Genomic DNA, 27966 nt, shown 5'->3' on the forward strand with positions numbered 1-27966 from the left:
GTTTGAAAACAGCCGTTGCATTTTTATGACTGACAAGATGACTGAAAAGACTATGGCAGAGGATTTGGTGTGTAACAGATCCTGAGCATCATTAACAAATATTTTGTAAAATGTTAGGTAATGTATAAAAATGTATTTTCTCACCGTTGACATCCCTACCCCACAGACAATTCCAAAGATTTCATTGGTCATGTCAATCACAGTGCTTACTGCCTACACAGCACTGAAACAAATTTGTCACGGTTGGATCCATCCACAAATTTTCTGAAGCCTGACCTTTTCTTGACAGGTGGTTTTGTGACTGAGTTGACCATAAAAATCGACTGTGGGACAGGGTTTGCGCTCAACTGACTGAGAAAAAATAAATAACAAGTTTAGCAGGGATCACACAGACACAAACCAACAGGAAGCAGGAGCCCAGATAGACAGGTACACTTTTGGAAGAGGGCAAAAGCCTGTGGAAAAGCCCACTCTTCTCAAAGGATCTTTTTGGGGCTGCTATATGTCATTCAACACCACTGAATTATGTTCTTTGTTAAGAATGATGAGAATGAGGTGTCTAGAGAGCTGAAAGAAGAGTGTGTATGTGTGTGTGTGATATGCCGAGTGGGCCTCCAACAGCTGGCATTGCTGAGGTGGCAAACTCTTGGAATATCTCACTGGCATCTGTAAGTACGTGACAGCGTCTCTGGTAAAGCCTACAAACAGTTAACTTCAACTTTTAGACACATACTGAAAAATTAACCACATCTCATTATTTCTTGAAGTCTTGACATGCAAAGTTGCAAATGCTTCATAGAGGCTTATCGTCGAAAATTTCGCACTTATTTATTGGTTCGTGTCTGTAAAGATGGTTAATTCCATAATAATTTAGCATAAATAATCAGAAATGAAACTACACCAGTGCTATGGTAATATCAGTGTAAGAGCTGAGCGTGTTTGTCTCTCAGACCTCGATGGCAGTGTGTTAATGCTTCTCTGCGTGGTATGAAGATGATTATTTACAAAAATCTTTGAAGGAAAAAAAGAGACAGATGGAGAGAGAAAGAAACAGAATAAGAGGGGATGAAAAGAAGCAAAAGAAACTGATAAGAGCAGCCAGATGCCTCAGGGAATTTCAACATAGTCGCTCTGTTCCAAATCCTAGTGAGCTGCACCGCTATCTACTAGCTAAATAGGCAGCTGCCTTCGAGGTAGCATTCTAACTAAAACAGAAGCTCATAAATCATCACTCATAAGTGGTTTGACGTGCTCTACATAACAATAACATTGCATGTCACGCGAATAGCGCTCCACAAAGGAGATTTGGCTGACAGCTGTTTCCAGCAAAGTTTGACATTCGAATTTTAAGCTAATGACATTTTGCTAAGCTAATGATAGCTAAGCTAATGATAGTCGAATAAGCAAATGCACAGCAAACAGAAAATTCTGTGTAAAACTACAGTGAACTATGATACTTTTTTTTCAGTTTTAAATTAATGAAGGACCACTGGAAAAATGTGGCTGGGGCGAAATCTCTCTGAAATGATATATTACATTGCTCTTTCAAAGTGAAATGTCCAGTGAGTGAAGCTAAAATCGAGTTTAGTTTTATCCAAAACAGATGAATGTTAATCTGGCAACGTTTTATTATGCTGGTTGTTCTACGTATCACGGCAGTTTGGAAAGGTGATGTCCTGTGAGTGTGCTCTGTCGCGTGTGAAAATAACGTACTAAACCATACCCTAAACCTAACGAACAAAAGTTTTAACAAAAGCAAACTTAAGATAAAACGCATTTGCTGAAGCTGCCATGCCATTTAAGCTTACTTCTACAAGTCTTTGATCTGTTTTATTGTGACTTTTATTGGTCTCAACTGCTCTGTTATAACAAGTGCAATGCTGTAACAAGTGCAATGCCGTACAAGTAGAGCAAGCTTAGTCAGAAAAGCCATATGGAGCTGCTTACGTAATGCAACTGTAAAAATGTACTAGTTTACAAATCATGCAGTATAGTAAAAGTATTTTGAAGTCATAATAGGCCTATTGTGTAATGAATCGCACAAAGTTACGTTTAATTGATCATTTGACCCAGTAGCTAATCATAATTTGTGTGAACAGGAATAAACGTTGTTGGTATTATACTGCCATTTAAGATGGAAACTACAGTGAATTGAATGGGTACAATTTTAATAAACACATGTGTTTCCAATGAGCCTGGGTTGTAATCAGTGTTGGGGGTAACGCATTACAAGTAACGCGAGTTATGTAATCAGATTACCTTTTCAAGTAACTAGTAAAGTAACGCACTACTTTTAAATTTACAAGAAAATACTTTTTCAAATAAGTAACACAAGTTACTTTGTTTTCCAGTTTATTGACTGACACCTCACCTGTCCCTATGTTGAGAGAAATCGGGAGTGAGGTGCAGAGGTGTTGTGTTTGTTTGAGCTACACCCTCTATGCATTTCCTTTAGCCTGAGGCTTATTCATTTCACTTTTGATGTGAAAGGGCCTTTACAGCTTGCAAAAATGAATCTTTCAGTTGTTTTTTGTTATTAAAAACAAACAAACAAACAAGCAAGCCCAGATGAGAAAAAAACTAACACAAAAGTAATGTAGTGCATTACTTTCCATAAAAAGTAACTAATACAATTAGTTACTTTTTAGAGAGTAACTCAATATTGTAATGCATTACTATTTTCAAAAGTAACTTTCCCCACAACTGGTTGTAATATGGCAGGACTTATTCCGCCATATTGCACATGTGCAGTATTTTGAAGAACTTTACGAATACACAAGTGACAAACAAAGTTGAACAAAGCTCAACTTTATGTAAATGTGCTGTGATGTGTCGACAGTGATCTACCACTTGATACTGCAGGAATGGCTACTAGAGAAGACATTTTGCTATGTTTTGGAACAGAGTGATAGTTTCCACTTGAACATTGTATATAGAGTACTGTGTATAAAGAACAGCAGTACCATATTTTTACTGTGCACCTGTAATGTCAGAGTATTCTCTGTAACATAAACTGTCTTCTGCTTCTTTGAAACGGCTCTTTCCAGCTGGGCTGGCATATCTGTCTCCACTCAGCTCTATGCTTATACACACAAACAGATATAGTACGTCTGTGCTATTCACTCCATCGTACAGGCTGATAGCAATAACATCCAGGGAATGTGCTTTTACAACAACAGTCTCCCTTGCACTTACCTAATGGCAAAAGCAAGAACATGGGGTTGTACAACATATCTGTTTCTCTTCCTTCACATGTCCTCTCGTTTTACTCATCCCTTTCTTCTCAGTCTCCCCCCTTTGTAGAAGATGCAGGTGTTTGGAGGAATAAACAGAAAGAGTATCATTGAAAATAAGTAATGAAAAAAAAATTGATTGCTAAAAGTCTATGTATAATCTGTTCATCAACCGTTCTTCTATTTCAGGTATCTACGTCAGGTTGTAAAAAGTCTCATGTTACACACCAATGTCTTCAGAATCAGGATGGCATTGAAGAAAATATGAAGAGAAACTAGTCAATTCAAAAAAGCTTTATGGGCACTTATTTTTTTTATAATTTGTTCTTTGGTAATGTTTAAAGTGGTTTGTGGTACACTACAACAGTCTGGAAGACAATCCTCCAGGCTATGCACACAGTTATAGATCACTTTGAGACACTCATCATGACACCTACCCTCTTGCAAAACCTCAAACACAAGCTCACACACAGACCACAACTCAAAACAGACATTCCAGCTGATTATCTGCAAAAGCCACTGTCTCACATCTGCTCAAATGGAACAGCAAAACTATGATTAAACTAGTGCTTATTGTGAGCTATAAGAAATTGTTAGGCCAGTGTGCTTAAAGGAGACTCTCTACAGCACTCCTGGCTGTAGTTGAATAGACTTTATAAAGAGGCCAAGTGTGTTGAAGAGATTAACCACTTGTGCATATAAACAGCATAGACCTCCCACGCGACGTTAATGTGTTAGTTTATTCATTTATAAATTTTTCTCAGCCACATTGAAATGATCCTCTCTGTCGTTGTTTTTAAACACCATATGTTTTGGTGCATTGTCCCCATTATCATTCTACAGGAATCTCTCTATTCCTTTGGGAGCGATACAGATTTAAAAAAATTACACATGTCGGACTTGTTTTGGGAAAGAAAAATATTCTGAAACAGAATGCAATCTGTTGAGAAATATTGTATTGAGTTTTTCCTGTTCTTGAATGCTAATGCTAGAGAACTTTTAAAAGTCTTTTGGAGTGTATCAGAACAACTGAAACACCAAACAGAATTGCAAAAACAATGACTGTTATCAAAAGGTTTTCCCTAAACACTCCCCTGTGAGCAATGATGATGAGTTTTATGTGCAATATTCAGAAAAGTGAGTAGGGATTTATGCAACCCTTTCTCAAGCCCCTCTACGTTGTCTTCCCAGAACTGTTCCCTTCACATCCCTTTCCTTTGCCATCTTCCCCTTCTCTACTCGCTGGTCAGTTCCAAAAACACTCAGTAGCTGCAGACGTCACTGTGCTCATACACATGCACAGAGATGTATGAGAGGACTACGTCATTGGGCTCCTCTGCATCTGGGAAACGACGCCGCTTGAGTGTTCTTTCAAGGCATTGGCTATAACTCTACGAACAATGTGGATTTTACAATAATCTGTGTAGCATCAGTCTAAAACAATATTTGTTCATGTAGATGTGTTTTATAGTAGCTATGTACTTCTGTGCATTGGTGAGGAAACAATAACACTGAACCCACTGCACAAATTAATAGCAAAATAGAACAAAGTTGCAAAATAAAAGTAAAAATAATAATGATCATATAAATGTTAGAAATAACAGCCATAAAAAAATGTCCCATTTAAATTGAGTGTGTCAACTAAAATAGGAGACTGGGCTGGTTGTAACATTGGGTGTGTTGTAACTCTGCCACCTCTTAGGAATTACACCAACGTATCAAAAGATATGGGGTCAGTGAGATTTTTATATTTTGAACAAAATTAATAATTCTATGTAGCAAAGATGAATAAGATGAGAAAGTGATAGTAAAAAGACTTTTACTTAACTTCAAATTTAAATATTTAAATTAGTGCTGTCAAATAGATTAATCGCATCTAACATAAAAGGTTTTGTTTACATAATATTTGTGTGTTTATATTATTATTATATTTATATATATTATATACATGTCTGTGTGTGCGTGCGTGTGTTTGTGTGTATATACACGTCTATATATGCTTGTGTGTATATATATATATATATATATATATATATATATATATATATATATAGTGTATATATATAGTGTATATATATATACAGTGCAATGCATAAGTGAATACACCCATGCTAAAGTTGACTAAAAAGAGGAATAAAAAAAACTTAATGCCTTAATTAAAAAAATTAGGAAAAACCCAACCTTTAAGGACACCAATTTTCTTTGTGAATGAATAATGTATCGTAAATAAATAAATGTTCTTCCTTAAAATACATGGTGCATAAGTAAGTACACCCCTATGTTAAATTCCCATAGAGGCAGGCAGATTTTTATTTTTAAGTATTTTTTTATTTTTATTTTTTAGGATACTATGCATCCTGATAGTTAACCTAACCCTAACCCTAACCCTAACCCTAACCCAAGTTCCCTTGGCCTTTGGAATTAAAATAGCCCCACATCATCACATAGCCTTCACCATACCTAGAGATTGGCATGATTTTATTTCAGTTAGCCTAAAAGCTAGTTTGATTTGCATTGAGAGATGATCTTATGGAAAGTACCCCATGCCAATCTCTAGGTATGGTGAAGGCTATGTGATGATGTGGGGCTATTTTAATTCCAAAGGCCAAGGGAGCTTTATCAGGATGCATAGTATCCTAAAAAATAAAATAAAAAAATACTTAAAAATAAAAATCTGCCTGCCTCTATGGGAATTTAACATAGGGGTGTACTCACTTATGCACCATGTATTTTAAGGAAGAACATTTATTTATTTACGATACATTATTCATTCACAAAGAAAATTGGTGTCCTTAAAGGTTGGATTTTTCCTAATTTTTTAAATTAAGGCATTAAGTTCAATTTCCAAAATATGATTTTTTATTCCTCTTTTTAGTCAACTTTAGCATGGGTGTATTCACTTATGCATTGCACTGTATATATATATATATATACCTATTATGTAAAAAACACTTATGTTAGATTAGATTCATCGCGATTAATTGATTTGACAGCACTAATTTAAATATAATTTTATTAAATTATATAAATGTAATTATATAAATTTAAATATTACAATATTATATACATTTATATGTTATTACAAAGTTTTACAGTGTATTTTAAATTGTAAATCGTTCTTTACTGTTTTTCTTTATCAAATAAATGCAGCCTTGGTGAGCATAAGTACACGGTGGTGTATGTTCAAATAAGGTTTAAATAAGGTTCATATAAGGTTTATATATCATATGTGAACAGACAAGAGGGTTGTTTTATGTATTTTGCAATATTTTTTCACACTTGTTTGATAAAAACCTATTTTTTCTTTTTCTTTTTTTCTTAAATGGGATGGGGGAAGGGGTTGACATACACGTGTAAAAGAATTTACCCAGTTTGTAGATTTCAAAAACAGCTTTAATTTGTAAAAATATGGAAACATTATATCAAAGTTCGAAATAAATGTTTAACACATATTTAAAACAGACATTGAAACAAGATGTCACAGTCATCCCTGGCCTCCCCTTTTTAGTTCACAATTTTTGGCTTTACTCCTGAAATCATGGTCTACACAGAAATGCTCAGTGTATTTTAGCCACGGTTTGTGTGTATTAACAAGTGTGTAATCGTTCTATTTTTTGCTCTCACAGCAGGCATGCTGAATGAGATCTGTTGCTTGTCCCGAGAGGCACAACCAATGGCCTTTGTTCTACAAGGAAGCTGAGCACGCTCACTTGGTTTTTCCCACAGAACTGGGCCGATTCGGCCCTCATTACTTTCACACCGGCTCCCCTCCCCTCATGTGCAACGTCAGAAGCATTTAGCCCTGTCACTTCCTTCTGTCAGCCTAACCTATTATTGTTCAGGACATCCTGTGAACACCTCCATATCCAGCATCACTTCCTACCTCTTAAGTTTAACAATGTGTCTACGGGTCACGAATGGGATATGACAGTGCCATCCTAGCACAAGTGACCCCACCTCACTCTCATTGTGCAGACCTTATTCCACACGCCTCTCCCGGCAGTCCAGCATTGTCATATCAGAGACGTAATCATCCTGGGAGGATGCAACCTCCTCCCTACTAGTTCTCCTTACTGTAATAGCTGAAACATAAACCAGATCCATTAGCTGAAACATGTAGGCAGGCTTTGAGATGAATTTGTGGAAGGAAGTCCTGGCAGACGTGGAGAAAAGAAAGATCCGAAAGGGAGAGACAAGCTGCCTTGCCAAATGTCTCAAAGCAGGAAAGAAGAGGAGCTGACCATGTTTGATAGTGTTGAAGAAGAAAGTGGATGATTAGATCAAGGGATGAAGCACGTAAATGGTGCGTCTTCTGGAGGATATTACCTTTCCAAAAATGTTATCTTCACCTCTCAATCTTGTGTGAAGACGTATACCTTACTGAAAAACTTAACAAGCTGGGCTGTGTTTCTTAAAAGTATCGTAGGCCTACCCATGGTCTCTACGATCAACTTAGCTCACAGTGGTTTTGAGGAACGCAGCCCTGGTTGATAACATCACTTTGATACCTGACTTTTAAATGTGTGCAGTCACAGATCTACCAAAAAGGAAGTGTGTTAAAGAATATTTACTGTGGGTTCCAAAAGAGGGATTCACTTACAGGGCTTGTCCCAATCCCCAGACTTGCTGTCTGTGCACTTGTCTACATACATGACGGATTTCCAGAGTTTGACCAATCAGAATCAAGTATTCCAGTGCGCTGAGTAATAAATACATCCTGCACTATTTCAAGCTCAGTAGCTGAATCTGAATGATAGCATATCTCTCAAACATTGCCTCACTGCACATTGAATTTATTATTAATAAGATGTTAGTAAATGACTTGTAGGATAATGTCCCTGGAAGTGAGAATTCAGTTGACAGCTGAGACACATATATTTTGTAGTCATCTTATCTAACTTATCTAATGACAGTCTCCAGATATCATTTTTGTTCTTCACTGCCAAGACATTTTGGTCTGTTCTGCTCATATTTTGCTTGCTTATCACTTTTTCAGAGTCCATACAGACCGTAACCGTTCCACTGTGACTGATTAATAAGCATTAGAGAGACCAGTTCAAATGACCCCTACAGTCAGGCCATTGTGTTATATGATCTGTACAGTGAAAGCAGTCTGCCTGATAGAGAAGTGAGTCTGTTCAAATGCCAGCATCCTGAGGATTGACTGCAGACTCCAGGCTTACACCTCTTTTATCAACCCCGTAGTCTGTTGTACGTCAAAGGTTGTAAACAAACACTTCTAGTCAACAGATTCCAGTTAAGGCAATGTTAGCTTGGTGACGTTAAGTCAATCAATTTAAATGTTATTGACAAAAAAAATACTCTAGATTATTAAATCTTCTTACCATTGCCTACACTGTACTTTTTAGTTTTTGGATGTTCAGTGCCAACTTCTAACCACATCTTGGGTAAGAATGACTGCGAAAGTGATCTCACCCCAAAACTTAAAAATCATTCCCAGAATCCCCCAAGCTAAGAAAGCAATTGTAAGTAGACGGAGTTGTTGTTGTTTTTTTTGTGTGGTGACAATGTTCTGAACTAATTAAAGGAACACTGGAGAAAGCTCTGCTGAAACACCTGATATTAACAAAGTTCTACCCATCAAGCCCTTCTCATTTGCAGTTTATACTTGGCTAATTTGATTTCGATTTCAGCAACCAATATACACTAATGTTATTTTTATGTAATACACTGTAAAAAAAATCTTATATGATCAATAAGGTATGACAACATATGTTTTTACATAAACTCACCAAAATAAAAATACTTTTATTCAGTAAGGCTGCATTTAAAGTGACCTTGAAGACATTTATAAAGTTAAAAAAGCATATTAGAATGATTTCTGAAGGATCATGTGACACTGACGTCTGGAGTAATGATGATGAAAATTCAGCTTTACCATCACAGGAATAAATTACATTTTACAATATATTAAAATAGAAAACAGTTATTTTGAATTGCAATAATATGTCACAATATTACTGTTTTTACTGTATTTTTGATCAAATAAATGCAGCTTTGGTAAGCATGAGAGAAAAATCATACCGACCCCAAAAATCTGAATTAACAGATTTCACCATGTTTGCAAAAATGATGCAGATATTCTTCACCAGCACAGAAACTGCGCAATAAGTTTGGAAATTAAATCAATGTACTTATCACATAAGTCTTGGTTTGTTGGATTGCTGTTTCAAAATGGGCAAATCTGTTTCTTATGTTAGTGTTTCTCAACTGTACACAACATAGGGACTTATAGCAGTAGGTGTCTGTCTAATTTGTGTATTTTCCTTGGCAGAGGGAAGCTTGATTCGTGATTGTGTTTCTCATGTGCATTGCCCCATGGTGCTTTTTGAGCTTTTTGAACCCATACTCAGGCTCACAATCTGTATAGAGCCCTGTTGCAATCACAACATGCACAGCATTTTATTTCAGCATTCCATTTATTTCAGTATGTCTTACAGTAAGTGAGTGGATACAGACATAGAAAAGATAAACTAGTATTGATTCCAGTTATAGTCTACAGTTTTCAACCTTCGATGCACAAATGTGATTTGGTGATGATAAATAATCTCTCTGACAACATATTATATAGTGACTTTAGAGTGTGTTTACCCCTTATTATCATACAATCCGTGCTGTTATTATAAAAAAAAAAAAAAAAAAAACTATTAAAGATAATTTTATATATATAAAAAGAAACTGAAAAAAGCCCATAAAATTAAAATTAAAACAAAAATTAAATTAAAACAAAAAATATTAAAAAAAAAAACTAACTCAAAATATAAATACTATAATATATAAACAATTACTAAACTTTTAATAAATAATACTGAGCTTTTGTTATTAATTCTCCTTTGTCTTCGTGCTGTTTATACAACCAGCCCATGACAGAAGAACGGACCCTCCAAAAGCGTGCAAGCGTGCAACTTCCTGGGTGAAGTGCTGAGCGCCTTTTACCATACAAACCTCAGTGTAGAAATGAAGGCACACCTGCCTGGTGTGGGTCCTTGGGGGAATTTCGCAGATTACGTGGAGTGGATGCTGATGAACTGCGATTCGCCACAGACCATCAGCATATACGGAATTCACCAACCCCGCTCCTAATCCAGAGACCAGCCTGTCATCACCCAGCTGCACGGACAATGAGCCAGAGCCCACTGCAGATGGAGATATTCAGCCTGCCGCAAGGAACGAGCCGGAGCTGACAAAAAGGACAGAGCTTGACAGCGCTCCCGAGCCTGACCCTCGACGATCGTCTAACCAGGTGTGAGAGCCAGCAACACCGTGCACCATCATGAGAGTCCTCGTAGAGTTTGAGTGGTGAGCTGCCGCTGGACTTTGCTTTTTGTTATTTTGATGATTGCTTTGAAGAGTATGATCCCCTGCCTCCTCTTATTCCACCCAGCATTAGTTTCGCTGTCTCTGCTGGTTCCACCCAGCAAAAATTCTCCTGTGCTTCCAGCATGCCCTCCCAGCCTTCCTCACCCACCTCCTTCAGCCCCTCGGTTCCTCCTCTACCATCCCTCTGTTGTGTGGATCCATCTCGGGCTAGCTGTTTAACAACGCCATCTGGATGTATGGATCCCCTGGTTCAGCCTCCAGCCACTGATCTCGTCACTCCACCTCGGCCCATCATCCAGATACCTCCTCCCTCCCTCGGCTCCACCTGAGACCATCGGCCTTACGGCTCCACCGGGCTCCCTCGACTCTGGACTTCTACCGGACTCCTCCTGCTCCTGGTTTCCCCCTTGCTCCTCCCACCCTCCACTTCCCCATGGACAGTAGTGATTGACCTGGACTGTTTTTGTTTTGTTCCTCACCCTCATTCAGAGCCCCCTCCCTCCCTCCTCAAATGAACTCTTTATGGTGTGAGGACTCACCTTCCAGGAGGGGGAGCTACTGTTACAGTTCTAGTCTGTTATGTTCTGTTTTGGCTATGTTTCATTGTGTTTTGGTTCTGTGTTTGATTAGTCATTATGTTCACCTGTAGTCTCATAAATTATATCATTAGTTCCCTTTGTTTGGTCCATGTATTTACACGCTGAGTTCTCCTTCATTCTCTGTCCGTTCTCGTCAGTGTTACATTGTGTTAGGTTGAGCTTTTGATAATAAATACTATTATACTGATTCTCCTTCGTCTTTGTGCGGTTGACCCGTGACCCAAAGCAGAAATTAATGTAAAGATATTATTATAGGCAAAATCCTGGAAAACCTTGAAAGGAGTGTTTTTGAAGTCCACTGTGGCAAAAAATTCTGACAAATAGAGCAACTGGACAAGAAGACCAATTGTCAGACCAAGAGGTCAGTTGCAACACTAACAGAGTTTCAACGCTCTGGCTAAAACTGGAGACACTATCCAGACATCAGTAATTTCTTTAACACTGATCTTTGGGAGGGTGACTAGACTAAAACCTTTCAGAAGAAAATATTGTAGTCTGACAACACTAAAGCTGACCTGAAAGCCAAATGTTATGTCTGGCACAAACCAAACATAAGCTGACACCGAAGTACCACAATTGCTATCAAGTGTGGCAGAAACATGTTCTGGGCTTTCAGCGGGAGGAAGTGGAAAGCTTACTGCCATCAAAAGGGACATGAATGGTGTCATATACAGGCAAATATTTCTTAAAATATTGAATTAAATTGGAACCCATGAGAAATAACTTCTTCCAGAGGCTTCTCCCTTCTTTGGAAAATGTACAACCCAGAATGTGTCAAAGAAACAGACTGTTACCATCCGTTAACACAAAAAGCTTTTGATCTTGAGTTATTAATAACAGAATAATATACAGCCGTAAGTTTTATCCAGAAAACTAGCACTAAAGGACCAGAGAGAGAGAGATAAGAGTGGTTTAAGACATACAGGAAGTTCTGCTGATGTGAGAAGAGCTTTGTTTGGTCTTTCTGTGTCATAGGCACAGATAATTTAATACACTACTGGAATGAAATAATTCAACTCCCCAGGCCAGATCTCTCGTCAAAGTCAAGAACCGATGCTAATAAACAGCCAGTCCTCCAAAAGCTCCAGGAGAGTAAAAGATTGATGTTTGAGAAAATACAGCATTCATTTCAAAGAAACATGTGAATGGCTCACACTCCAGTGCTGCAGTTTAATTGTCTCTGCATTTGGAATAAAAGTAAATGTACCAATGCTCATCAACAGTTATATAAAACTGTAGGCCTAAATTTAACCAATTAGAAAAAGGTGAATTTAGAAAAGAATAGAATAGAAAAAGAAAAAAAATAGAAAAATAGAAAGTGAAGCATGTGAACTTATAATGACTTTGTCTAAGCAAACTAAACAAATAGGCCTATGTAATTTTACAATAAGACATCATTGAGAAGTGGACTTGGTGCATCCTTCTTTGAAAGCAATAAATCCAAGTACTGAATCATACCAGTTCAGAATTGTGACAATATTACAGAAATTACATAATGATGAGTTCATGTCTGGTGGAAAGGGATGGAAGTTTTCTGCACACTTTTTTCTGCAGGGTTGAATGCAGGGTTGTGTGTCAGCAGTAGAGGGCGTGACTACAATGTGCCAGTGAAGGACCCCTATATGGGCCCCATTGTTGTCCATCCAAAAAGCCCATTAAACTAAATATAACACTGCTGTAATCTGTAAAATTCTGTTTTGATCATACTTCAAATTTATGTACTGTAGCTATCAATAAAATAAATTGTCAAGACAGATATCCACAGACAATTATAAACTGTCAATATAATCAATATTTTACATGATGACTTCAACAGTTTCTGGATTGTAGATATGCTCATTACATAATAATAATAATAATAAAGAACAAACAAACAAATAAATAAATGGGTTCGCCGTGTAGACAAACTGCCATTTCAAATATTCACCACAAGATGGCGCATGGGAAGTTGTTGCCCAAGAAATGCACAGACTGTTCATGCTGTCTCCTGACGACGTTAAACCTTTTTTTCAAACTCATCTCTTTATTTCTATTGACGTGACACTGTCCCTTCATGGAAAATATATTAAACCATATGAAATAAGTATATTTAGAATTTCTTTTTGAAAGAAATCTGGAACTATAGCCTTCATGTGTCCCCAGGGCTGAATATCAGTAGAACCTGACTAAAGTAAAATAATGAAATAATAAAACATCAGACATTATATCATAGTGGTCTTCTGTCTTAAAAATGGATGTTTCTCAAAAAAGAAACATGCTATAAAATATAACTTGATTTACATATGCATAAAATAGGCTCTAAAATATGCTATAAGAATATAGGTATATATTCTAACAAAGTCTAATTTCTAGACTATTTTTGACCACAACTAGAATTTAAGGACAATCCTGAAAATTAGAAACTGAATGAATGAATGAATTCCTCTCATACTATTCAACAGCTTTTATGACAGCTTTTGTTTTGAATTTAACTATAATACATCAAGGCACTTTAGGGTCAAATATTAATTATTAGCATTAAATCTACAAAATAGAAATCAAAACAAAAAGCGTATTAAAACTAGTGAATAACTTACAAAAGCAACATCAAATATAGGGGAAAAAAATCCTATATAATATAATAAAAAAATCTATATAATAATAAAACTTTCAGTTTTATTTTTAACCTAAAATCTTTATGCAGAAAAAAAGTTCATGTATATTTTCATTTGTCTACTCAGACTATTTAGTTGTGGAGTAAAATTATTAATGAATGAATATGTTAAAGATAGGCTATATATACATTGAATAAGAAGACAACATGAGGTGTGTTGTCTTAAATTGCTCTACACAACAACTGATCTGTTTACCCCAATTGATGTAGACAGCTTAAATCCACATAACCTGATCACACGATGAGTGTCAGTGCAGGCAGAGATTAACATAAGCATTGTCTAAACCATATTCTGCTGAGCAGTCAAATATGATAATCTATAATCTGTCCTATAAAGGCACATAAACTGAGTGTGCTCACTTTCCCAGACCAAACAAACCTACAGCGAGGGGTGGAGAAACAAACCAGCGATCATGAATGGCACGGAGGGACCGGACTTTTACATCCCCATGTCTAATGAGACTGGCGTGGTGCGCAGCCCATACGAGTACCCACAATACTACCTGGCATCGGAAGGGGTGTATTACTGTGTCGCCGCGTACATGTTCTTCCTCATCATTACCTGCACCATCATCAACGGCCTCACACTGTATGTGACCGTTGAAAACACGAAACTTCGAACCCCCCTGAACTACATCCTTCTGAACTTAGCCGTGGCTGACCTCTTTATGGTGTTTGGGGGATTCACGACCACCTTCTACACCTCCTTACATGGATATTTCGTCCTGGGACGTGCCGGCTGCAACTTGGAGGGCCTGTTCGCTACGCTTGGCGGTGAGATCGCGCTCTGGTCTCTGGTTGTCTTGGCTTTTGAGAGATGGGTGGTCGTCTGCAAGCCCTTCGCCAAATTTCGCTTCACGCGACTCCACGCCACCTTCGGTGTTGCCTTCTCTTGGACGATGGCCTGTACGTGTGCCATACCGCCTCTAATCGGATGGTCCCGCTACATTCCTGAGGGCTTGCAGTGTTCGTGCGGAGTGGATTATTACACGTTGAATCCTGAGACTGAAAACGAGTCTTTTGTTATCTACATGTTCGTCGTGCACTTCTCGATCCCTCTCATCGTCATTTCTTTCTGCTACGGCCGTCTGCTCTGCGCTGTCAAGGATGCAGCCGCCCAGCAGCAGGAATCCGAGACTACCCAGAGGGCCGAGAGAGAAGTTAACCGAATGGTAATCCTCATGGTCATCGCTTTCCTAATATGTTGGGTCCCCTACGCCAGCGTCGCCTGGTATATCTTCACCCACCAGGGGAGTCAGTTCAGCCCCATTTTCATGACCATCCCGGCATTCTTCGCCAAGAGCTCAGCGCTCTACAACCCGCTCATTTACGTCATGATGAATAAGCAGTTCCGTCACTCCGTGATGTTAATATTGTTCTGTGGAAATGATCCATTCCACGACGAGGAGGAAGCAAGTTCCACCTCAAAGTCCAAGACAGCGACCTCATCCGTCTCCTCCAGCTCTGCATCTTCTGCCTGAGGGTCACGCTCAAGGTTATTTGTGGAATACACAATACAACTGCCTGCTACCTATGGCAGCAACTTCCCTGTAAGGACATATGGACAATTCTGAAACGGCAGATGGAGTTGTATACTAATATATCGGTACATAGGCGTTTCAATAAAGCTAAGACAGTGAATGGGATAAAATGATTTTATATAAAAAATTATAATATGTGCAATTATTATTATTATAGCATAACAATAGCACTTTATATATTTATATGTGAATTCAGATGCATCACGCACCTAGTATTTTTGTCTCAAACTCTTAGGGTCCAATCATATATCTGGTGCAATGCAGCGCCAGGCGAAACACAAGTGTTATTTGCTAGTTTCAGCCCGACGCAGTTATCATTTTCATGTCCTGCGCCACGTTGTTTAAATAGCAAATGCATTTGCGCCTATTTGTGCGCCCATGGGCACGCTGGTCTGAAAACGTGGTTGTAAAACGTTACTATTTTGAGGCAACTGAAATAGTTTGCGCCATTGACCAACAAAAACCTGGTCTAAAGTCAATGGCACATTCTGCTTAAACACACAGGGACACGCAGCAGCACACAAAACATGCCGAATATTAAAAATAAAAGGATTACAATGTAAAAGATTATTATTGTGTACATAAAGATATGGTGGAATCCGGCTTGTCCATTAGATGGTCTGCTTGCACGCTTTAACCTTGCGCACAAGCAAATCCGTTTCCTCGCTAGAGAAGCATTCAGTTTTTCCGCTTGCAAATTCCGCCATGTAAAAGGCGAATCCGCCATGGTGTGAGCGCAACTGGCTTTTAAAGGGAATGGGAGATGAGACTCTGATTGGTTTATTGCACGTTACGCCCAAAACCAGAGCCGGACAGTAACTGAGTACATTTACTTGAGTACAGTACTTAAGTACAATTTTGAGGGATCTGTACTTTACTCGAGTATCATTTTTGGGGAGTACTCATGACTTTACTCAAGTACATTTGAGAGGCAAATATTGTACTCTTTACTCCACTACATTTCTATCCATAACCGTGAGTACCCGTTACTTCTTCTAAAAAAAAATATAAAAAAAGGAAAAAATAAAAATCTCGGAAACCCTCAATTTGTTGTTTCCCTCTTAAATGTGACTGGATTGTGCAGGCGCCACTGATTGGGACAGCCTATCAGCAATCACCTTCAGCTTTCCGCCAAAGTCAACTCCATGGTCAGATTTAGATAAAGAGACGAAACCATGGATGAAGACGCAGCAGGTCCATCCCGGGAGCGATAATTTTTTTTCCCAGGATGGTAGGGGAAGACTGATGAATATTCATTAGGGATGTCATCCCTGATTGGTCTTAACCCCAGTGACGGGTAGGTTTAGGGGCGGGGTTAGGGAGGTCATAAGACCCCCAGTGACGGGTAGGTTTAGGGCTGGGGTTAGGGGTAGGTCATCAGACCAATCAGGGATGACTTCCCTAATGAATATTCATCAGTCTTCCCCTACCATCTTGGAAAAAAAATATCACATCCCGGGAATGTGCCAACCCGTGCCCCACCTCGCCAGACTATTTCAATTTTCTGAACAAGTTAATGATAGTTTTCGCTTCAAGTGTTTGCTGTGTTTACCAATGTAAGCACTGTGGCAGTAGTAATGCAATATTTAGAAAATGTACTCTTGTACTCTTGATACTCAAGTACTTTTAAAAACAAGTACTTTAGTACTTTTACTTAAGTAGACATCTGACTGTAGTACTTTTACTTGTACTTGAGTAAAATTTAGCAAGGGGTATCTGTACTTTTACTCAAGTAATGAAGCTGTGTACTCTGTCCGCCTCTGCCCAAAACACACCCATTACTCATTAAGAGAATAGGGACAACCCTTTAAGACCATGCACCGAGTGCGCCGACCATTTTTCCCATCGTTAGACTGGCAAAAGTGGATTCGGACACACCCTAAGTGCACTTGCGCCCTGCGCTTTAGACCATGCGCTTAGATCGTTAAAATAGGGCCCTTAGTGTGCAAGAGGACCTGGGTTTTAATCCTGATTTTATACATTATATTCATAATTGGGATTTTATATATGGGATATTTTGGGGATATTAATTTAATTTTATCAATCAATAAATTTACACTAGAAACAACCTTGTTGTGTTATTTTGGTTTAATGCTGTGAAGCTGCTTTGATGCAATCTGTATTGTGAAAAGCGCTATATAAATACACACTTGACACTTGATTTTAGCAAGGATGCATCAAATTGATCAAACGTGACAGTAAAGACTTCTACATTGTTACAAGATATCTTAAAAAAAAAAGAATCATAGTTTCTACAAAAATATAAGCAACACAACTGTTTTCAACATTGATAATAATCAGAAACCTTTCTTGAGCGGCAAATCAGCATATTAGAATGATTTCTGAAGGATCATGTGACACGGAAGACTGGAGTAATGATGCTGAAAATTCAGTTTAGCCATAACGGGAATAAATTACATTTTAAAATATATTAAAATAGAAAACAAATTTAAATTGCATTAATATTTTAATAATATTTCATAATACATACATGTAATAATATGTAATAAAATATACTAATATCATCAAAATTTTTGATCCAACAAATGCAGGCTCGGTAGGCATAAGATTATATATATTATTTCAATTTTTTTATATAACCCACATATTTAATCAATGTTATGTATCAACATGAACGAATCAATCAAAATCATTTAGTTTTAATTAATTTGAGCAGAATAAACTGGCTACGCAGCACCAGAATATCAATCAAGTAAATGCAAACATCATCTGAGATGTACTGATCACTGCAAAAATTCAGTCTCGATGTTATCTTTTACCAGCTGCAAAACAATGTGTGCTAAACAGGATCAAGATTAATACAAAGGTTTTCAGAGAATGAATTAAATAATCCCTTTCATATTAAATGTAACTGGCAATGTTGGTTATATACTTAATGTTAAACGTAACTAGACTACAATAGAGAACAGTTTGTAGCAAAACTTGACCAAACAATGATCAAGGCACCATTGACACAATGACATTGACTGCCAAGTTAACTATAAACAAATGCATGCATTTTCTGTCATGTATGTGAGCATGGAAAATTAAAACATTTGAAGTCCAATCAATGTTTCCATGATCATTTTTTATATCACCGTTATATGCTTTTTGAGCCAGGCTCTCTGCAAACAAATGTCTATGAAACTCTGTAAAAATGACCTTGAGGTAACTATAGCAACCCAGAAACCTCCTACCCTCCCCCTGATGAACAACAGAATACAAATTCAAACCTGCATAAAAAGAAGAGAAGGGCACAAATGCTAGCATATATAGATGGATGGATAGATAGACAGATAGAAAGACTGTAAAAAATTTCTTTTTAAAATCAGTTTAATGCAATTTAAGTTGAAATGACTTAAATAGCCAAGTTGATTGTACTTAAAAATTGACTAAAATACTTAAATCATTTATCATTTATAGTATAGACAGACAGACAGACAGACAGACAGACAGACAGACAGACAGACAGACAGATAGATAGATAGATAGATAGATAGATAGATAGACAGACAGACAGACAGACAGACAGACAGAACAAGAACAATAGTTAAGACAGACAGATAGACAGATAGATAGATGGCGAGCGGCCTTGTCTCTGGTTGTATCGAACCAGAACAATAGTTAAGACAGACAGACAGATTTCTTTGCTTGGATCGAGATGTTGGGAAGTCAGCATACTTTGCACGGCTGGAAAGCAACAGTGTCTGTAGCTTACGTCACTCCAATTCTTTTTTCATTCTCCAAAATGTAGGCCTTCTATTCTTGGATGCACCAGTGGGACTAAAATGAGGTCAAAATAACACCAGGTAGCTCAACTAACACTATGTCATTCCAGGAATGAATCAAACACTTTTGTCTTGTGCCAGATATTAGAGAACTCTCAATCACACATAGTTCTTCTGCACAGTCATCTTTTCATCTGTAAAAAAAAAATCCTTTCTACCTTTTTAAATATTTAGCTATAGACCAAACTGTGCCAGCATTAACTAAATAGTTTTAAGGCCTAGATTTTGTTGGGCAAACTTAAATTAACTGAAAGTTTAGTAAGAACACTTTTCTGGATCTGTAATTTTTATGATCATTCTGTAAAGTTGTGTTGTTCAAGTTAGGACATACTAATTCACTCTTATCCCTAACCAGCCTATCCCTACCAGGGCTGTAGTAGAGAACAAAGTACACCTGAAGGGCTTCTCTTTTTATGCATTCACATCATTCTCTTTAAACCAGAGAAACACTCAGTCTCTTATTCATCTGATAACCCGAGAGGAGTCATTCTCACTGGATTTTTAAAAAGCTGTAGACTCCGTGGGTAGTGTATTGAATCTCTTTTCCTTGACCTTTTGAACTGCCAAGACGATAAAGTCTTTGTTCTCTCCTCCTCTTTATTTTCCAGACATGTTGGCAAAGTGTTGAAGAACCCAGTGCAGTTAAACACCATCTCTATACCTCCCACACGCATCCATCTTGAATACATTTCACTGTCCAAGTTATCCTCCGCTCGATCAGCTAACTAGCCCATTTCCTCTTTGTGCATGAGCATGAGAATTATAAGAAAGACCATCAAGATGTGTATATATACTGTTTTTATTTTTTGAACATTATCATCATAGTTTTTATTTCATTATCCCTTCATTCTTTTAAAATGATCACCTCTGAATGTACACATACTGCAAACTGTCAAAAATATACAAACGAATGCAGGCTTGTGCTATACTCTGGTCAAATGTCTAAAAAACAGTGGCACTGGGGAAGAGAAAGAAAATAAAAGAGAGAAAAGACATTGAAAGTGTAAAGACATGCACAGTATATGTCTGAGCACCACATTGACTGAGCTGCTCGGTGCATGAGAGGGCTCTCTGTAACAGAAGGTTTCAGAATCGGACAGTAGTCCAAAAGGCTGTCCTTTATAAAACAAAACAAAAGAAAAACAAAAAGAAAACACCAAGAATGGTACTGTTAGGCACATAATCGTTTTCTTTATACATAGTTGTCAAACTCTGTAGAACTGCTAGCAGATTTATAAAAAGGGTCATAAAAGAAACCAAAATGACATTTCGATGGAAAGAAAAGAAATCATTCTTCTGCTGTTGAGAGTTGTAAAGATGTTCAACCATGAGAAAACACCAGTTTTCAAATCAATAATTTAGTATCCAGGGTCTGCGCAGTCCTTGGATGAAGGCTCGTGTGGACAGTGGGCTCTGGGTATGGTGTCCTTCCTAGTCGACCCATCAGATGCTGAGGTCTTTGGAGCTCTCTTTGTAGGCCTTCCTCCTCGGCTCAGGTACGTTGTTGTTAGCTCTACTGTAATTGGATCTGAGCGTGCTATAATACCCACTCAGCTGAGAGGCGTCTTCTTCTTCCTCCTCCTCATCGCGGTACCCTCCGATGGGAGACAGGTCTCGACTTAGACTCCTCGTCCGGTATGAGTATGAAACTGGTGACTCGACTCTACGGTCTCCATCCTGTCTGCCCCCACTTCTCACAGGGGAACGGCCCCTCAATAAAGAGTTGTAGTTCTGGAAGGCCGAAACCGAGTTGGGCGTCCGAACGCGGGGAAAGGTGCCGTCACGAGAAGCCCCACGGAGAAGGGTCGAATCGCGATAGGATTCAAGGTAGCTGGGTGGCTCTCTCTGTAGGGTGTTACCCAGACTGAGCCGGTCCAGGGATGTCGCCAAAAGTGGAATGCTCTCGGAGCGGGATGGAGGCTTCGGAGGAGGAGGTTCCTTTAAGGTCACATCCAGCACATCGTCGAACTCATCGTTGTAGGGTTTATCTGAAGAAGCCGTAGGGCGTCTTGAGGGAGAGTGGTATCTGGAGCGTTGAGGGGAGCGGTAGGGAGATCTACGGCGGTAAGGAGAACTGCGGCGATGACCAGATCGGTGGGGTGAACGCTGAGGGGAACTGTGTCTGCGAGGGGACGAGTCGCGATGATGCCGTCTATCTGGCGAGCGGCCTTGTCTCTGGTTGTATCGACTGTCCAAGGTGTTTTCGGCACTCCGAGCTCTGCGCCTGTCTGGGGAGCGGTGCTTCCGGTGGTGATGGTGGTTCTGGTTGTGGCTGCGGTGGTGGTGGTGATGATGCTGTGAGTCATCCGTGCTGGACCTCTTCTTGTCGCCCTTCCTCTTGTGAGGCTTTGAAGTTCCGCTGTCCTTTCCGTGACCCTTGCTCCTGCTTTTCTTTTCGGGGGAGCGGTGTCTGTGGTTGTTGTGACGGTGATTTGACCGGTGGCCGTGCTCCCGTTGGCCAGACTCCTGCCCTCTCCTGTCGTCATTACGTGATGATTTGTGAAGGTCTGGTGGATAGCTGGACTCCGATGGTGGGTGGGGCCGACTTTCGGGAGGAGCTGCGTTCACTTCCGAAACAGTTTGTGCACCGGCGCTGAGGCCGTTGCCGTCGTTGATGCCGTCTGTAAGATATGAGTAATTATGGGTGAACTCAGTTATTTGAACACATATCAAGTTACTGTATGTGATGGATTGTGAATGTGTCTTTATCCTTACTTTATTTCCATGAAACGCTGATATTGGTTTGGCTGTTACCATGACTAGACAACAGTGCCCCCATTAAGTACGTTTGCATGCACTTTAAAAGTTTGATATCAGTTGAACTAAAACAATAAATCAAGGCTGGAATCCACTACATGACTTTTGCCCAGATTTGCAATCTGGAGGCAATGCTTGTCACCGAAAGTATTTTGGTCAGTTGGACTTCAAAGAAACTCATGTAGTGTATGAGGGGCACAGAGTCTGATTCGCTAGCTTCAGACTATGATTAATTCCAGTCAGAGGAAATCAAACATACAGTATTTGATATTTTAGAACACAGTGTTTTCATTTCTCATGCATCTCCTAGCAACAAGGAGCATGTATCCGCATGGATTTGTTTGGTTTGGAATGACAAGAAAGTCTGTTAGTGTGAACTTCAGTCATTTAATGTGTGATGCCCACTTTTTGTTTGTAACCATTTTCACAGTTGGCAGTTAGAGAATGATGCCTTGTGTATAAAATCTGTTCAGAGTTTAAAAAGTTGTGCAGTGTATTCCAGCCTTTAGTCTTGTGAAGTCGGACGAACAAACCGAAATATGCGATTAGAGTTCAGCTTTGCCCAGCATGTGTACATGTTAATCTACAAGTGGTTACTACAATTGGCCTCTGCATTGTAAGACAGAAGTGAAGCGAGACCTTTTTTCTAAATATTTGATTATGCTTTGCCATGTATACTTTGGACAGACAGATGATGACTGGAACTCGGCTATGCAAAAGCCTGTTGTATCTGCGCATGTTAACGTACTTGGTGATTCTGTTACTACTCTGAAGCAACAATTAAAAAAGGTTTTAGTGTTGATGTAGATGATGATTCTCATCTGACACAAACTCATGCATTTGCTGCCTCTATTCAAATTGATTTTGAATTATTTAACTCCAAACATAACAGACTGGTTTTTGATAGACATGTCTAAATGATTAGAAAAAAATGGATGTAACAAACCTGAGGCAAAACTTGCAGGCAAACATTTTTGTTCCCACAACTCTTTTCTGAAGCAGTTTAAAACTAAGATTCTACATGTAGAAGCGCTTTCGAGCTACATATTTTCTACATGCCTAAGATAGACAAGGATCCAAAGAGTCAAAGAAGATTTACCTGTACCAGGTAATGGCTTTGGTGGGTGGCAAACGTCGACAAAAAAAAGAAACGCATGACAAAAAAAAAAAAAAAAACACCCAGTAATAACAACAAAAAATGCATTCATTGATGAGGTTTTCATTTTGTCTGTGGTGATGTCGGCAAACCTAAATGCAAGAATGAACCCACTCATTCAGGTCACAATGTCAGGAATGGCCAGAGCACTGGCAATGCATTCTTGTGTAAATGAACTTGCAAGGGACAGTACAGTTGAGTGGAAGCCACAGCACAGAAAACTGCCAGAGATGTGATGAGACGGAACGCGGGATCTACAAACCGTGGTCTGATTTTGGTAGAAAGCAGGCTCTCCTGTCTTTTCAGATCTCATACAAGCAGCGGCTTGGGGAGCAACCATCGCTATGGGTGGAAGGAAGAGCCCAGAACAACAGAAAAGAGTAGATAAAAAAGGAGAGAGAAGCAGAGTATTTAGATCCCTGAAACAACAGTCGTGAGAGAGTTATGCTCTTTTGCAATGGAAACAGTGTTTATTTTATCAATTAGTCAAAGATAGAGATTGTCCATAAAACGCCCCCACCCTTGAGTGAAAAATCAACAGTAACAGAGAGAGCCGGAACCAAACGCGCGCACACGCACACACACACACACACACACATCCTCGCCCAGCTGCAAAATCAACCCAAAGACAGTGAGATGTGGATGCCGTAACAAGCTTATGTGCACAAACACACACACCATATGAAGCAGTTTACATTGCAAACAGAAAGAAAACAAAAGTGGTGAGACATGGAAGAGAAAAATGAGAAAAACAAGTACAAAATGGTATAAAAATATACAACCTCACAGAGATATCATGTTGGTGCAGGAAAGGACACATTATATCACATTCTGAACTCGACAAAATACATGAATGAGCATCTTTAAATGGTCAAGACCGAAAACAAAACAAAAAAAACATAAAAAATAATTGTGGCAAATTAGTACATGAATTTTCCATAAATATTATGGAAATTGACAAGAAAAAAAAAACACATTTAGATATTCACTGACATCATGCGGCACTGACATTATGCTCAATAAGTGAGTTGCTTTCTGTCTGTAAATGAAAGGATGTAACGTCCGATAACAATCCGTTAGATACACAAAATAAATTTGATAATGGAATGTGGAGTTTAAGAACCATCTGCAATGTTTGCAAAGAAGCAGTTGACATGTACAACGTGCAAAACGATCGGTGAATATGTGGAATACAGTATTGTGAGTTTTCACCGAAACGGCTAATGATACCAGAATGCGTTTGTAGTCATGGAGTCTCTTTAAAGACCCTTCTCAGTAGCTTACATTCACCTTCAATAAATATCATAAATATGTTACAACTCACTGACATGGTCATGCCACCTCAATGGAGGGCATGAAGGAGTTTATCATATTTTTTTTTTTCTCTCTGAAAAACAATAAACGTATATCCAGTTTTAGAAACGTTAATATTTCTGCCTCCTCGCTTTGCTTGTTTTTAATTCTTGTGAAGTATTACGAAAAGCATGTGCCACAACCACCACCCAAAAGCCACATATCCCATAGTCCCCTAGGCTAGCCCAGTGCACAGAGGCAAGGGGGGCAACAGCAGCAAGAGGAAGGCCCATCACCCAGCAGGAGGTCAGAGTGCGCAGAAAAGAAGAGGTGGTGGTGTTGTCGACCCCCGCGGGGGAAACTCCTCAAGGTGTGAAGACAGGGGAGAAGGGGATGTTCTCGTAGATTGACCCACCATATTCTGGCACCGAGCCGTCCCCCCTCCTTAGGACCAGGTGGACTTTTCGGCCACCGCTTTTGATCAGTTCAATGGCACGGGCGTGCTTCATGCCCTTGGTGCTCTCCCCATTGATCTCCAGGATCTCATCTCCAACCTATGAAGAAATGAAGAGAGGATAAAAGTAAGGCAATGGTACCTATATTTAGCTGTGACATCCAGTAAACATCGTCATGCATATAGAAAGCTAAAGATGAAGAGGAAGGTAGAATTTCCTTTGTTCTATTTTTCCTCTCTGCCTCTGGTTATCTGTCAGCGCTTACCATCAAGGGAATACCACATAAGTGGGTCTTCGGCTGACAACTCGCTGCGCTTCACAGAGTCGCTATGTGTTGCTTTCCTCTCATCTAACTTGCAGAGCTTAGTACAGCGGCTGTGCAATTCATTTGTTTGCACTGATGCTAATGGACAGTTAATCTCTCCATTTCTCATTTACTTTAAAAAGCCACATTTCAACATCACTTCTAAGATGACAATGGGGATAGAAATAAAAAGCGCTAGTCCGATGCAAGACTGGGTCCTGAGTCGGACAATGTGTTATACAGATGCTAACAGATGTCGTTGTGGGTGGTTCTAACTGTGGAAGCAATAGTAAATTAAATGAAATGCAACTAACTGTATAGTTAGGGGAGCAAAATAAAAGTTTTAGAAAGGAATAAAAAGACACTGCTTGATATAGTATTTGTTGTTGACAAGGCATTGTGTGTAATCAAACTTCAGTAGGAAATGTATCTATCACTTTAGAAAATCATATAATATAATATAATGAACATTAAATTACCAACTTTTAAAAAGAAGAATAAAGTGCTTATATATACACATCTTTGTATGTGAGAAAGGCATTGTATCCAATCAAACTTCAACAGAAATAATATAATATAATATAATATAATATAATATAATATAATATAATATAATATAATATAATATAATATAATATAATATAAAATAAATCAAATGAACATTTATTAATTTATATTTATTAATTATCTATCATAACTTATCCTGGGGCATCTTGTTAGGTGATTTATTGAATCTAAGTTCAGATTACTCATATTCAGATGCTGATTCTAATTCACGTATGATTAAATCCTAATATGTGTATCCTGATTCATGTTCAGGGTTAGCTGCACGCACCCTCATCTTTCCGTTTCGCACAGCTGCTCCGTCCTCTGCTAGTCTCAGCACATACAGGTCCATGTTGTACTCTCGACCCCCTCGAAGGCTGAAGCCAAAGCCTTTATTGTCCCTCTCCAGATCAACAGAGTAGAATTCAGCATCCTAAAACACAAACACATACACGCCAAGGTCAGTGATGAATCTGTAATTGTGCATTTATTTCGTCAAGGCTCCCATTTCAACAAAGGGAACATAAGCCACCAGCAGGAAACTAAAATGTATTTTGATAGTAGCATCATTCGTAGAATAGCTTAAATAATTGATCTGGCTCTGATGGTATTTTAGTTAGGTCCATCAAGAGACACCAACGAACACATTCAAAGTCCAAAATGCCACCATACAAACATAGAATAAAAGAATCTCTAGTGTAAAATTAGTCACAAATTCGCTTTGGTGGTTCAAACATTTTACGGTCTCTTGTTTTTGACAGTCCATCAAACTGCTGGCATGTCTTCTCTCAGAGGGCAGAACATCTGAAGGAGACGGCAGTGTAGGGAATGGAGTGAGCGAAGTACCTGATTTGAAGGTTGTGTCGGAGCTGGAGGGGGCGGAGCTTGTGGGGCTTTGAACTCATAAGACTCCTGTTTTGGTTTGGTGTTGTTTCTGGGAAGAAGTAAAAAAGACAAACCTTTTATAAAATAATGAGCACTGATACATTGCACCCCCAAAAAGCCTTTGGACACTCTTAAGCTAGCCGTTTTCTTTTTTAATACATTTTAAAATGCAATTTATTCCTGTGATGGCAAAGCTGAATTTTAAGCATCATTACACCAATCTTAAGAGTCACATGATCCTTCAGAAATCATTCTAATATGCTGATTTGGTGCTTAAGAAACATTTCTTATTATTAACAATGTCGAAAACAGTTAATTCAATGCATCATTGCAGAATAAAAGTATTAATTTCTTTATTTTTTTATTTTTTTATTTTAAATACTGACCCCAAACTAGTTAGCTTTCAGAAAAGCGCTGATACTAACTTTTAATTTATTATCACCAAATGCAATGAAGTTCATTCATTTTTAAATGTGACTTAAGTGTTCAAATACATTTTGGAGCCACATTACATTTTTAATGGAGTGGCCTGATGTGATTTTCTTTCATAAATAAATAACGAGCAACCATCAAGAATATTATACTTTACTTAAATTACTTCAAATTCCTCTTTTTTTCCAACTCAAAATGGCTGTTTATTATTAAGTTGAGGTGTGTGGCACGTACCTTGGCTCAGGTGCAGTTTGCTGTTGAGGGGTGTGTGTGGTAGTTATGGTTGCAATCTTCTCAGCGTTGGTCAGCAGTGATGCATTGGAGGACTCTGCGGGGGGAACATCAGAAATGGTAAGGAAGATACAGAAGCCTCCACATCATTACCCATAATGCATGTGCAGTGTGTAAGCGTACCCTGTGGACCAAGTATCAGAGGCCCATTTTCCATACAACAAAACATTAGCACTAGTGCACTGTGCAAGCGCACTCCAGCTTGGCAGCAGGAACACCGGCACATTTATCATTCTGGCTGTAGCTTTCTCATCACAGATTACATTACAGCCTAATGACCGAATACCATGCAAAGCCGAACACCCAATTTTCCTCTTTTGTCTGTAATCTCATATCACAATCTACCCTCGCATTAACAATTACAACAGCATGTGTTGAAGGGATAGTTCACCCAAAAATAGATATTCTGTATCATTTATTTACTTTCATGCAATTCCAAACCTGTATGATTTTATTCTTTCAATGGAACATACAGTAAATTAAGATATCCTGAATAGTGTTCATGCTGTGGTTAGAGTTAGAGCAAGTCTGAATAAAACTGAAAAACCTAATAAAGAAGGTCAGATTTATCATGAATAATGACAACATTTTCGGTCTTGGAAAGTATTGCACAAGTCATATCTCATACACTACCGGTCAAAAGTTTGAAATAATAATGATTTTCTAATGTTTTTGAAAGAAGTCTTTTATGC

At 38.6% G+C, this 27966-nt stretch overlaps 2 protein-coding genes across 18 annotated transcripts in view; one reads left to right on the forward strand and one right to left on the reverse strand.

Moving 5' to 3' along the window:
• The first annotated feature begins 14190 nt into the window (after positions 1-14190).
• Positions 14191-17435, forward strand: rhol (rhodopsin, like). Its single transcript, XM_084101142.1, has one exon. It carries the CDS (start codon positions 14240-14242, stop codon positions 15305-15307), a length of 1068 nt encoding a protein of 355 aa, XP_083957268.1. The 5' UTR covers positions 14191-14239; the 3' UTR covers positions 15308-17435.
• A 2503-nt stretch (positions 17436-19938) lies between these two features.
• The window catches only part of magi1b (membrane associated guanylate kinase, WW and PDZ domain containing 1b), a 132830-nt gene continuing 124802 nt past the window's right edge, over positions 19939-27966 (reverse strand). For 13 of the 17 annotated variants that reach the window (XM_084101119.1, XM_084101117.1, XM_084101114.1 and 10 more), the window contains 5 exons: positions 27218-27311; positions 26513-26600; positions 25956-26099; positions 24777-24915; positions 19939-21776 (listed from right to left, as the gene is read on the reverse strand). In XM_084101119.1, coding sequence (XP_083957245.1) covers positions 20599-21776; positions 24777-24915; positions 25956-26099; positions 26513-26600; positions 27218-27311 — 1643 coding nt within the window. In that variant the 3' untranslated portion in view covers positions 19939-20598. Of the gene's footprint in view, positions 21777-23330; positions 23411-23514; positions 24916-25955; positions 26100-26512; positions 26601-27217; positions 27312-27966 lie in introns of those variants that run through there. The other 4 variants (XM_084101109.1, XM_084101111.1, XM_084101110.1 and 1 more) reach the window with 2 other exon arrangements.

This window comes from Abramis brama (genome assembly GCF_963993115.1).
Source record: "Abramis brama genome assembly, chromosome: 23".
NCBI classification, from domain to species: domain Eukaryota; kingdom Metazoa; phylum Chordata; class Actinopteri; order Cypriniformes; family Leuciscidae; genus Abramis; species Abramis brama.